This window comes from Phyllobates terribilis, unplaced genomic scaffold (genome assembly GCF_046119375.1).
Source record: "Phyllobates terribilis strain yellow unplaced genomic scaffold, ASM4611937v1 Scaffold_11__3_contigs__length_659146591, whole genome shotgun sequence".
In the NCBI taxonomy this organism is placed as follows: Eukaryota; Metazoa; Chordata; class Amphibia; order Anura; family Dendrobatidae; genus Phyllobates; species Phyllobates terribilis.
In genome coordinates, this window is record NW_027362771.1 from 529,039,770 (window position 1) to 529,053,622 (window position 13,853).

The following is a 13,853-nucleotide window of genomic DNA, read 5'->3' on the forward strand; positions in this document are numbered from 1 at the left end:
CTATTGGGGACCTGTCACTACTATGGGCGCCCCGCTACTACTATGGGGGCCCTGACACTACTATGGGGGTCCTGCCTCCACTATCGGGGACCTGTCACTACTATGGGTGCCCCACCACTACTATGGGGGCCCTACCACTTACTGTGGGGGTTCTGTCACTACTATGGGGGTCCTGTCACGGTCTCTGTCTTAGCAAGTACATTATAGAGATGCAGCGAATGTCACTGTTATGGGAGAGAGAGGCAGTGACATGTATGAGGGAAGATTTATGGCCATCACTGTTATAGGGGGTCTATGACTTTCACTGATATGGAGGTCTGTGACTGTCAGTTATAGGGGGTCTTTGCCCGTCACCGTTGGGATGTTTTATGGAGCAGTCACCATAGCAACCAATCAGAATTTGACATTTTGTGGAGGCTCAGGAAGATGAAACCAAGACACGACCGTGTTGCTATGGTAACTGCTTCCCTTTCCGTCGCTCCAGTGCTGATACATGTGTACATGCACATTACTAGTGGGGGGTAATTGTGTGGTCCGGACACTGAGGAGGGGGTGACAGACGTGTTTACTGGGGGCATTATTACTAGTACGGGGTCTCACCGCCATTGTCTCCTGTTACCAGGTGTTATACGTCACTTCTTCTTATCTTGTGCTTCTCTCTTCCAGGATAGCGGTGATGAGACGTGTCCGGACCATGCTGAGACGTCTTCTCCTGGTGCTGGCACTTCTGGGTAAGAACCATTTCTGGAGGTTTTCTATGAAGATGGCGTCGTTCTCCCCATGTGTCACTTCTGCAGGTTGTAGGACGTGTCTATTACTGCCGTCCTGTAATATATGTGTGGTGGTCCTCACGTCTTGTCTGTATACATAGACCCCGGTGTGCTGTATACAGCGCGCTCATACCGCCGCAGTACAGGAAGTGCAATCCCAGGTGCCGGCCGCTCCTGTCACCCAGATCACCTGCTGCAGCGTCTACATGACTTATAGGGTTTGTCCGGGATTATAAACATGGCGGCGTCCTCCCTATTACACTTCAGTCACTGCAATGGGTCTGAGCCGCAGTACCAGACACAGCCTATTACAGGTCTGTGGTGCTGGTGTAGGAAGAAAGTAGCCATGTCTTCAGGTCAGACAGTAACCGGACGGCCCCGGCACCACTGTTCTCCAAGGAACATAGGATGTGCGATTCTGACAGTAGATAGCAGGGTACAGTCAGGCCGTCCTCATACACTCCAGGTTACTGAAATCCGCCACTAACTTATTTTAAAAACCCCTATATCGATCTGTGCCCATTCATGGTATATGTTGCCCTTTGATGACAAAGACCCCTTTCTAACCCACCCTCAATGTGACACCACATGTGTGTTCAGATCACATTTTGCCCCCCAAGCCTAATAGACCATGGCACCTCCCCAGGTTTGCCCGGTGCAGATGCCAGCCCCTTTACTTCTGCTTATTGATGTCTTTGTGTTTTTCTCCTTTAGTATTCGCTCAGTTACCAGGAGGACAGACATACGAGGTCGTCTTTCCTCGGAGGTTGCACATTGTCTACAAGAGAGACATCCAGGTATCTCCCACTAGAAGAAACATCTAATCAAGGGTAGCATTGTCATATCGTGGAGTCTAAGACTCCATTCACATCTTCATCAGAGCCTCCATCGTAGATACCATCATATTTCAAAGGAATATTATTTTTACTTTTTTTTTATTATTATTAATATATTTTTATGCATTGATTTATTATGGACATCTGGGTGGAATCCAATGTCAGGCTGGTGGTATCCTTAATGCAATGGATCTGGCAGTGGTATTGTTTTTGTTTTAAATGGAAGTTACAACACAGATGTTAACTTAGCCGTATACATATAGACAAGCAACCTTACCATTGCGTTCCATTAGTCGGAGTGAAGAGAAAAAAGTCCTATTGATTTGAATATAAATCATGTAGTACCTGATTTCTCCTGCGGTGGTGCTGCTGGTGAATTGAACTCTTTCTGATTGGTTCTCCAGAAGAATATAGCTGATCTCTTTAATTCCCATTATTGGGGCACCCTGCAATCAATTAGTCTTCAAGGGACTTATCTAATATGTAAAAATGTAAAAAAAAATCTTTATTGAATAGTTGAAATATTGTTTTTTCTCTGTTTGTCCAGAGCATTTATCCAGATATTCTTCAATATGAGATCCTCCTGGGTGGGAAACCCACGGTCATTCACATTGAGAAGACAGAGTGAGTGGTCACAGTATGGGTTGTGTATATGGCGGGTGGTGAGATGACTGTATATATTGTACATATCTATAATATAAGCGGGGATGCATGTCTCTGTCTGAAACCTTTATAGACGCGCGACACGCCTGCGCAGTCTGGCTCCAGTCAGAAGCACGCTTGGATCCGTTACAGGTAAGAGGAATGTATGGCGCCGGAGATTGCGGTATTAGTAGACACTGAACACATACCGCGATCTCCGGCGCCATACTTACCTGACCGGGAGGAGCGTTGCCGCGGCGCCTCTCTTCGCTGTAGACCGGGGCAGGAGTGAGGCGTCGGATCGGCGCATGCGCATAGCGCTATCCGGCGCCATTTTACTGTAGACACATTTGCAGTGTGTCTTCAGCAAAATGGCGCCGGACAGCGCGGTATGGGCACGCACATACTCCGGTGCCGCACTCCTCCCCCGGGCTCTGGCAGAACAGGACGTCGCAGCGCTGGAGCAGAGGGAAAAAACGTGAGTATAAGTGTTTATTTTTTTTGTATGTGTGTTCAGCGTGAAAGGGATGAGGGGGCCACACATACCAGGATTGGGGGGTGAGGGGGCCATACATACCAGGATTGGGAGGTGAGGGGGCCACACATACCAAGATTGGGGGGTGAGGGGGCCACACATACCAGGATTGGGGGATGATGGGTACCATACATACCAGGATTGGGGGATGAGGGGGTACCACACATACCAGGATTGGGGGATGAGGGGGTACCACACATACCAGGATAGGGATGAGGGGGTACCATACATATCAGGATTGGGGGATGAGGGGACCATGCATATCAGGATTGGGGGATGAGGGGACCATGCATACCAGGATTGGGGGGTGAGGGGACCACACATACCAGGATTGGGGGGTGAGGGGACCACACATACCAGGATTGGGGGGTGAGGGGTACCATGCATACCAGAATAGGGATGAGGGGTGCAATACATACCAGGATAAGAATGAAGGGTACGATGCATACCAGGATAGGAATGCGGGGTACCCTGCATACCATGATAGGAATGCGGGGTACCATGCATATCAGGATGAGGGATGGGGTGCCATGCATACCAGGATTGGGGGATGAGGGGTACCATACATACCAGGATAGGGATGAGGGGTACCATACATACCAGGATAGGAATGCTTAGAACCATGCATACCAGTATAGGAATGCTTGGTACCATGCATACCAGGATAGGAATGCGGGGTACCATGCATACCAGGATAAGGATGAGGGGTACCATACATGCCAGGATAGTAACGTGGGGTACCATGCATATCAGGATGAGGGATGGGGTGCCATGCATACCAGGATGAGGGGTACCAGCATACCAAGATTGGGGGATGAGGGGTACCATACATTCCAAGATTGGGGGATGAGGGTGTACCACACATACCAGGATAGGGATGAGGGGTGCCATACATACCAGGATTGGGGGATGAGGGGTGCCATACATACCAGGATGAGGAATGGGGTGCCATGCATACCACGATGAGGGGTACCACACATACCAGGATTGGTAGCGTGGGGGGCCCTTGCATACCAGGATTGGGGGGTGAGGGGACCATGCATATGAGGATTGGGGGATGAGGGGACCATGCATACCAGGATTGGGGGGTGAGGGGACCACACATACCAGGATTGGGGGGTGAGGGGTACCATGCATACCAGAATAGGGATGAGGGGTGCAATACATACCAGGATAAGAATGCGGGGTACGATGCATACCAGGATAGGAATGCGGGGTACCATGCATACCATGATAGGAATGCGGGGTACCATGCATATCAGGATGAAGGATGGGGTGCCATGCATACCAGGAAGAGGGGTACCATGCATACCAGGATTGGGGGATGAGGGGTACCATACATACCAGGATAGGGATGAGGGGTACCATACATACCAGGATAGGAATGCTTGGAACCATGCATACCAGGATAGGAATGCTTGGTACCATGCATACCAGGATAGGAATGCGGGGTACCATGCATACCAGGATAAGGATGAGGGGTACCATACATACCAGGATAGTAACGCGGGGTACCATGCATACCAGGATGAGGGATGGGGTGCCATGCATACCAGGATGAGGGGTACCAGCATACCAAGATTGGGGGATGAGGGGTACCATACATTCCAAGATTGGGGGATGAGGGTGTACCACACATACCAGGATAGGGATGAGGGGTGCCATACATACCAGGATTGGGGGATGAGGGGTGCCATACATACCAGGATGAGGAATGGGGTGCCATGCATACCACGATGAGGGGTACCACACATACCAGGATTGGTAGCGTGGGGGGCCCTTGCATACCAGGATTGGGGGGTGAGGGGACCATGCATACCAGGATTGGGGGGTGAGGGGACCATGCATACCAGGATTGGGGGTGAGGGGACCATGCATATCAGGATTGGGGGGTGAGGGGACCATGCATACCAGGATTGGGGGTGAGGGGACCATGCATATCAGGATTGGGGGGTGAGGGGACCATGGATACCAGGATTGGGGATGAGGGGTGTCATGCATACCAGGATTGGGGATGAAGCGTGCCATGCATACCAGGATTGGAGATGAGGGGTGCCATGCATACCAGGATTCGGATGAGGGGCCATGCATACCAGGATAGAGATAAGGGGTACCATGTATACCAGGATAGTGATGAGGGCCCATGCATAGCAGGATGAGGGATGAGGGGTGTCATGCATACCAGGATTGGGTATGAGGGAGCCATGCATACCAGGATTGGGGGTGAGGGGTGCCATGCATACCAGGATTGGGGGTGAGGGATGCCATGCATACCAGGATTGGGTATGAGGGAGCCATGCGTCCCAGGATTGGGGATGAGGGGTGCCATGCATACCAGGATTGGGGGTGAGGGATGCCATGCATACCAGGATTGGGGGTGAGGGGTGCCATGCATACCAGGATTGGGGGTGAGGGGTGCCATGCATACCAGGATAGGTTGATGGGGACAGGATGGGGGCAGCACAAATACCAGGAGGGGGGCAGTATTATAAAACAAAATAGAATAGGGGCGCAAATGGTGCTGTTACCCAATGAAACAATGGTTGAATAATAAAAAGGACGCTCACCTTGTCGTGTTGTGATGATGCACAACACATATAAGAGCTAATGTGGAGAGCTGCCGATAACACCAACACTAGCAGGGTTTCCAAAATGTATCAACAAACCGATGTAGATGAAGAAAGGTGTCTAAATGTCCGCGCTCCTCCGCATGCAATGATGATCTTGTGTCCGATGGATAGATGAAAGAATTTTATTAAATATGAATGTGACTTTTATTTAATAAAATTCTTACATCTATCCATCGGACACGAGATCATCATTGCATGCGGAGGAGCGCGGACATTTAGACACCTTTCTTCTTCTACATCGGTTTGTTGATACAGGAGGGGGGCAGCACATACCAGCATGGGAGACCATATACCAATAAAAATGCTCGCCACCTGGGCGTAGAATGGGTTCAATAGCTAGTCCCTTATAACGAAGGACCTAACTATAATAGGTGCAGGGGTTGGAGTCGCACCTGGGCCCTGGAACCTAAGTAGGCCCAATCTATCCCTTTGGAAGACCTATACTATTACATACCTGTGATACTGGAGATTTTGCATTGGGCCCACAGGTTACGCCAATGCTTATAACAAGACGCCATAGTGCAGATTTCCAATGACATCATGATATACAGTATATTACTTACTAACTTCTCTTTGTTTCTGCAGGGGTCTGTTTGCAGAGAATTACACAGAAAGCCATTATCTGGAGGACGGCACTCTGGTCACCAGCCGTCCTGAGCAGCAGGTACAGTAAGTCACCAGCCTTCAGCTACAGATGTAGCAGAGCTCATTTTAACTAAACAGTGAATCATCCCGTGGACATGATGTTACTGTACCTATGTAAATCCACAGATAAAAGGGCACATAAATCTGGTCATACATTTTCTATCTGACCCCTTTTTTAATAGACTATTTTTACTACTATTTCAGAATATACACTTTAAGCTAAAGGGGTTATCCAGCAACACCTCTTACTTCCACTTTGAAAGGTGAAAATTGTGTCAGATGTGTCCATTGATCAGCATGTATCGTGCACCTCGCCTATTAATTCAAGTAGCACAATACCTGCAAGTGACCAATGGACAATATGTCAGCTGTGCCTCTCACCTCCCAATGCAGAAGTGTGAGGTACTGGATAAACCCTTTTTACCTCCCACCAGTGGATGTTCAAGTTTATTGGGAATTTTTTTTGCAGTGCGTACTTTGGACAGCAGTGATACCTGTGTGGAAGACAGAATGTCATAACACATTTTGTTTTTCTGTCGATGTCTAATTCTTGTTTCTAATAATCATGTTCACTAAGGCCTCATTTACACATTCATTTTCCATTTTTTTTATGGGTTTTTCATGGAATAAAGGGAATTTGTCAGTAGGATCAACCCTAAAGGGAATCTGTAAGTAGGGTCAATCCTCCTAAGCCGTCTATATGGGCATGAAAGTAATAGGAAGCTGAATGAAATGATTTCTTGTCTGCGATCTGATGTTTTATTGCAGATAAATCCGCATTTTTCTTATATGTAAATAAGCTATTCCAGACTATGGGCCGGACATAGATCTGCCTGAGAGTCCGCCTCCAAAGCTTATTTTAAATAAGAGGGCGTTGCCAGTGTGAAACATATTACTAACACAGAACAGTAGAACTAAACTTGGTCTCCTTACAAACACATTTGCTGCAGCTCTCACAGCTCTGCTGTATTGCTTGCAACACTGTCTGCCTGTGAAATAGAAGCTGAAGCTGAGAGGAACCTGCAAATGTGTCAGGTATAATCACACACAGCTCTGCAGTGAGATCAGGAGAGCAGAGAGTGGCCATTACATACCACACTGGTAATGCCCGTTTTTACATAAAATATGCTCCCTTTAACCCCTTTCTGACAAATGCCGTATATGTACGACACATGTCGTGTCTCTCTCTTCAGCTTGGGCTCTGGTGATGAGCCCTCACCTTTCCGATCTGATCAGCTGTTATGTGCCCCTAACAGCCACGGGTGGAACCGCGATCCACCCACATCTGTTAACATGTTAAATGCCGCTGTCAATCTCTTATAGCGACATTTAACATCACCACGCCTGAAGGACGTCTTAAGTCCCGCCCTTCGGCGCCCGTGTCACATAACCGTGTTTCGCCAATGGTTTGGCATGACAACCTGGGGTCTGCAGGAGACCCCTGTGGTTGTACTTGCCAGGGGCGCTCATAGCAAGTGAGCAATTCTGCTACATACAGCAGGGATGAAACCCCGCTATGTGTAACACAGGCAGTCAGATCTAGTCTCCCATAGAGACTCTCCCAAAAGTAAAAAAAAAAAGTTTTTTAAAAATATAAAAAAATATAACAGGTCAAATCACCTTTCAACCTTTCGACCCATTCAAAATAAAACAATAAAAAAATCAAATATACACATATTTGATATCTCCGCTTTCAGAATCGCCGGATCTATCAATATATAAAAATAATTAATCCGCTCGGTAAACGGTGTAACCAGAAAAAAAATGAGAAAAAAAATCAAGACGCCAGAATTACGTCTTTTTGGTCGCCACAATATTGCAATTAAATGCAATAACACCCGATCAAAACATCGTATCTACCCCAAAATGGTATTAATAAAAACGTCAGCAAAAATTAAGCCCTCACCCGGCCCCGAAAAATTGAGAAGCTACGGTTCTTGGAAAATGACTTTTCTTTTCTTTAACAAACTTTGGATTTTTTTCACCACTTAAATAAAAAAGAAACTATACGTGTTTGGTATTTACGAACTCGTAATGACCTGGAGAATCATAATGGCCGGTCAGTTTTAGCATTGTAGCATTTAGTGAATGTGGTATAAAAAAAAATTGTGGAATTGCACTTTTTTTGCAATTTCATCGCACTTGGAATTTTTTTCTCGTTTTCTTGTATACTATTTGTTAAAGCCAATGGTGTCAAAAGTACAACTTGTCCTGCAAAAAATAAGCCCTCACACGGCTATATTGACAGAAAAATAAAAAAGTTATGGCTCTGGGAAGAAGGGGAGCAAAAAATGAAAGCGCAAAAATGGAAAATGGCCTGGGGGTGAAGGGGTTAACCATTATAGTCTATGGGGCTGTTCACATATCCATGTTTTTTTTCAGACCAAGTGTCCATAAAAAAAAACCAAATATGTCCACTTTTTAACCGAGTCACAGATCAAACTTTCCCATTCAAGTGATTCTTTTCTTGAAAAAAACAGTCAACACAAGGATGCCATCTTTGTGTCACAAGAAGGGTAATTAAAGGATCTACAGAAGAAAAATGGCTGAAAATTGGATCCAGCACAAAGATGGTCCATTTTTTCTTGTATGCAAACAAACTTGACCATCTGAATGAAGCATAGCTGTAAATAAGAATATCTCTCTCGCAGATCCACAAGGGTACCTCTGCTCCATAATGGGTTGATGTTGAGGGAAGGACTTGTTCTGATTTCTCTTTGGATATCCATCTACTGACTGTCTCTAAGAAAAGACCCTCCACCCTTTCTCCCTTGCTCTTCCTATGGCCATGTTCACACATTCAGCATTTGATCAGTATTTTACATCAGTATTTGTAAGCCAAAACCAGGAGTGGGTGAAAAAGTGGTGCACGTGTTTCTATTATACTTTTCCTCCGACTGTTCCACTCCAGAAATGCATCAAATTTAGAAATAGCAGAGGAGTTTTTTCCTCTCTGTACAATGACTTATTTCCATCCCGAGAAAAGTTACAAAATATGTTAAAATGTGAGGGAGACACAAGTAGAACCCGGGAAACATCAGACTTGACACAAATGGCTCTAACGACATCAAAAATGTCCATCAATATGTCCTTACTAGAGGCTGGTTGGAAAGTCCTACTTAGGCGCTACCTGGTTCCTAGTAGATTGCTGTAAGAGTGGTGCACTTGTGGCGCCCTGCTGTGCATTGGTGCCACAGATCCTAGAGGGGTGCATGGACGGATTCCTCCACAAGAGGCCCTCACAGCATACACACACCTCCACCTTCCACCTCAGACCACCAAAGGGAGCCCAGATAGGGATATAAAAAGGGAAGGTGGAGCTAGGCAGTTCAGTCTGGTCTGAAGTCAAGTCTGTAAGGAGTTCAGTTACAGTCTAAGTCTGGAATCTACAGCCTGGAGACACAGTCTAAAGTCACTCTGCTGCAGCCAGAGAGGTTGTCAGTCCAGCACAGACTCATTGAGCTCAGGTTAGTGAGCCTAAGGCGTGCCGACGCCATAAGAGCGGTGAAGAGTAGAGAGGCCTACTGCCAGTGTGAAGCCTAGTGAGGGCCCCGAGCGCGACCGAAGGCAAGTGGAGTAAGCGAGCTACATAGGGGGCAGAGGAGCTTAGCCAGCTCACCCCAAGACCATATACCGGACACCGGGTCCGTGTCTGCAAGGATCTCTAGGACCAGCAGAAATAACCGGAACCCCTGGCGAACTACATGTACCAGGAACACCAAAAGCTGACTGTTATACCAGGGTCAGGAATCACAGAGGCCTAAGAGACCAGGGAGTGTGATCTCCAACAGAAGGCCCTACCACCAGGTCAGCCGGTGCAAGACAGAGACCAAGTTAGGCCTAGCTCCAGGCAGGTCATAAACTTATCAGGAAAAAACAAGAAACAGGAGGCCCCACACCCGCTCACTGGGGAGAGTCCTGATATGCACCCTTCACCCTACAGTGCCCTGGATCGTGCCTGAAACACCACCAGTAAAGGTACAGAAGTGAACTGTCTTGTTGTGTGCCTATTCTTCTGACCCGGCTGGGTCCCCTCTGTCCTGCATACCTTCTCCTACGCTGCCCTGAGGCCCCGCTCCACCTGTGGGGAGCCGCACCAACTAAGCTGCCGGACCACCGGCCTCAGAGGACTGTAGCAGCGCTGGTGATCTTCACCAGATACCACGGGTGGCATCACGAACTTTCCCCTTTCCCGTACACCTTTTCCCCCATTATTCCTTGCTTTTAAGAGTGATCCCAGGGTACGGGCCCGGGAGTCGGCCACCGCGGCATCCCCTAAAACCAACAACAAGGCTCGGGCGCCGAGTCACCCCCATCCCCTGGGCACATCACACTGTACTGTCACGTTCCTACCCCTGAAGACACCAATCACGTCATGTACTGTATATAATGTCATGCGTTTTATACATATAATGTGTTATGTGGAATGTGAACTAGATACTGTAGTTTTAGTGTACATTGTAAATAGACTATGATATGGCAGTGTACAGGATAGGGTATATATATAGATTAAGATCTAGGACATATGATCAGGGCAATAGACTTAGTACGTACTGTTATGAGAGAGTAACTATAGGATAAGCATTATAGGTGTAATATATTTAGTGCATAATGTTTAGGGAAGTTCTGCCAGCTACATACTGTAGGGACAGACATAGTTAAAAGTTGGGACAAACGCATAATGGGAAGGGGAAGTCCCAGTAAAAAGGAATTGTTTCCTGGTAGAGACTCAGATAGGGAAGTACAGTAACCAAAGTCAAGTTCAAGTGCAGTGGGCTGCTATCGTTCATGGCAATGGGAGGGCTTACTAGAATCTCTTTCGGATATTCCTGAGCTCAGAGCTTGGCATAGGTACTATGGAGAGTACCTTATCCCCTGGCGTACAGGGGAAGATGGACGTGGAACCACGAACAGGAAAGGTAAAGGAACCCGGGTGGACTGTGGGACTGGATGGAAAATCCAAGGGGCTGAGAGAGCCAGTGAATGTGGGGATAGTTCAGGAGGAACGGATACCAATGCTGAGGGCAGGCTGTGTTAAGGAATTAAAGAATGGGAAGTGTGGGGCCCAATACTGTGTGTTGCAATCTGATGAACTTGAACTGTCCAGTAAACTTTTGGCTGTTGAAGCAAATTCTAATGTCCATGTCCATTGATCTATGTGCGGTGGCTCCTGAAGATGGACACCTGGAGAATTCGAAGGCTTGTGGCATACAAATGAGTGTGATCCACCCTACACACGATAGCACATTGGGACTAGGACACAATTTTCCTGTAAAGTGCCAGGGCAATATAGAGCAGCGGCTTAGCAATGGCTACCACCTTCAGTCACTTTATATTTGGCGTAGTCTTCAGGATAGAATTATTTATCAAGAAAACTGGATGAATGCAGGGAAGGTTCCTGTAAAAAGAAAGATGGTGACCGTAGCTAGGCCCAGCCTGGGAACCTGTCTGGAGAGGTTGGCCTGTAGTGAGCAGTGCCCACCCCCAGTGGGCTCGGTGAAAGAAAAAGAAACTACACCCATTGCAGTGAGTTAAGGTAGAACGGGCAGAGACTTCCAAGAAACGGGCAGGTGAACCGGAAGTGCCTCCACCCTAGGAGAGGAGGCGCTGTGGAAAGGCATACCCATGGCAGTGCGGGCTGGCGCCATTGTTAGTAAGGAGAAGCAGAAGCAGGAAGTTATGGAGCGCTATGGTTTCCCCATCGAGCAAGATGGCCGTTTCTACGGTATTGCCCTCTGTGGAGGGTCTAGTCGAGCCGAATGGAAGGTAAGCATGGCGCAGCTGGAGGAAGAACGGTGGCCCGGTGGATTGAGAACAATGGTGGCCCAGGAGCTGGAACTCAATTCAAAGGTGGAGGCAGCCATGTCCGTGTGGCCGAGACCCTGCAGCAGCTCAGCCATGGCTACCGCCTTCAGTCACATTACACATATATCCATGAGCATCTTCATTATGTTTTCATAAATGTGACCTGGAGGGGACGATGTAAGATAGGAGCATTCCTGTTTCTACATAGAGCAGAGAATAGAGAAGAATTAGCTGAGTATAAAAGCAAAATGAGCAATTGGCCTGGAGAGGACCATGTAAGATAAATGGTGGAGATATTTGCAGATTCTGCATCCATACATATCAGCTACTGTTATTTTATGTCACTAGAATTAACTTTATTAAAAAGCCTGAACAAGCCCTTGTTAATGCTCTAATACCAAAAATGAATCTACTTTATATTTTTGCCTTCTAAAGCCATAACTGAGAGCTCGAAAACCGTCTCAGTCCTGTTAGATATAGTAACAATATAAATTGGGATGGATCACGGCCAATGGTAGATTGACCAGCACGGCCTGCTTATCTAAGTGGATTGACATTATAGTCACCTTGTTTCTTATTCAGCTTGATATACCGTCTTCCATCACTTCTTTCCCTATGTATGTCACATCATCTTTCGTGTTTTTTTTATTCTCTGTTCACATACCGGTACTGGGTTGTTTTACATGTACTGTAGCTACACCGTCAGCATTGACTAAATGTTTTAAATTCAGATTCTGTTGTGACTTTTTCTTAAAATGGTAAGCTTAAATCTGAAATATTTTAAAGGTAATCTGTCAGCAGGTTTTTGCTATCTAATCTGAGAGCAGCATGATATAGGGACAGAGACCCTGATTCCAGCAATGTGTCACTTAGTTTACTGGGTACAGCAGTTATGACAGAATCACAGTTTTCTTTGCTGCAGATCTAGCAAAGCTCAGAACGCGGAGCTCTGTATAACCTCGCTCCCACCATGGATCGGCAGCTTTCCAATGTTTATTGATAGAAAGCTGCTAATCACTGGTGGGTGTGTGCTTGGACCAGGAGGCATGAGACACTTAGTCCTGTATTTTATTGAAACAGCAAAACGCAGCCTAGTAAGTGACACATAACTGTAATCAGGGTCTCAGTCCCTACATCATAGTGCTCTCAGGTTACATTTAAAACAGACTGCTGACAGTTTCCCTTTAAGTGATTAAAGAAGCCCTCCCATCAAATTTTTACTCCTCTTAATATATTGCATTCATCATAGTATATAGCACTGTGTACTTACAATTGCTCATTGAAGTTAATTCTTCTCTTTTACATTAGGTTTATGATATTACATGATTAAAAACAGACTTACTGAATTCTTCTAAGCTCTATGTAGAAACAGGAGGTCTCTTTTCCTTGCATGAGTCATGAGTCACTGCAAAAGTCCCTGGCAGGGGGGAGGAGGAAGCAGCTGGGTCAGGAGCTGAAGAGGGGATGACTCATGCAGGGACAGGAGACTTCTTGTTTCTACATAGAGCAGAGAAAAGAGAAGAATTATCTGGGTATAAAAGCAAAATGAGCAATTGTAAGTACACAGTACTGTATAATAGGATGACTGCAATATATTAAGAGGATAAAAACTTTGATGGGAGGAGGAGGAGGAGGAGGGCTTCTTTATCCCCTTTACACCTGAAGGTGGTTTGCACGTTAATGACCAGGCTAATTTTTACAATTCTGATCACTGTCACTTTGAGGTAATAACTCTGGAACGCTTCAACGGATCCCACTGATTCTGAGATTGTTTTTTCATGACAAATTGTACTTCATGATACTGGTAAAATTTATTTGATACGACTTGCGTTTATTTGTGAAAAAATCGGAAATTTGGCGAAAATTTAGAAAATGTCGCAATTTTCACCCTTTGAATTTTCATTCCCTTAAATCAGAGAGATATGTCACACAAAATAGTTAATAAACAACATTTCCCACATGTCTACTTTACATCAGCACAACTTTGGAT

General features: G+C 46.4%; 1 protein-coding gene across 1 annotated transcript in view; it reads left to right on the forward strand.

Moving 5' to 3' along the window:
* The first annotated feature begins 468 nt into the window (after nucleotides 1-468).
* Nucleotides 469-13,853, forward strand: part of LOC141167323 (zinc metalloproteinase-disintegrin-like berythractivase) — a 139,450-nt gene continuing 126,065 nt past the window's right edge. The window contains exons 1-4 of the mRNA XM_073654746.1: nucleotides 469-731; nucleotides 1,485-1,567; nucleotides 2,154-2,230; nucleotides 5,999-6,077. Of these exons, the coding sequence (XP_073510847.1) occupies nucleotides 677-731; nucleotides 1,485-1,567; nucleotides 2,154-2,230; nucleotides 5,999-6,077 (294 nt within the window). The 5' untranslated portion in view covers nucleotides 469-676. The remainder of the gene's footprint in view (nucleotides 732-1,484; nucleotides 1,568-2,153; nucleotides 2,231-5,998; nucleotides 6,078-13,853) is intronic.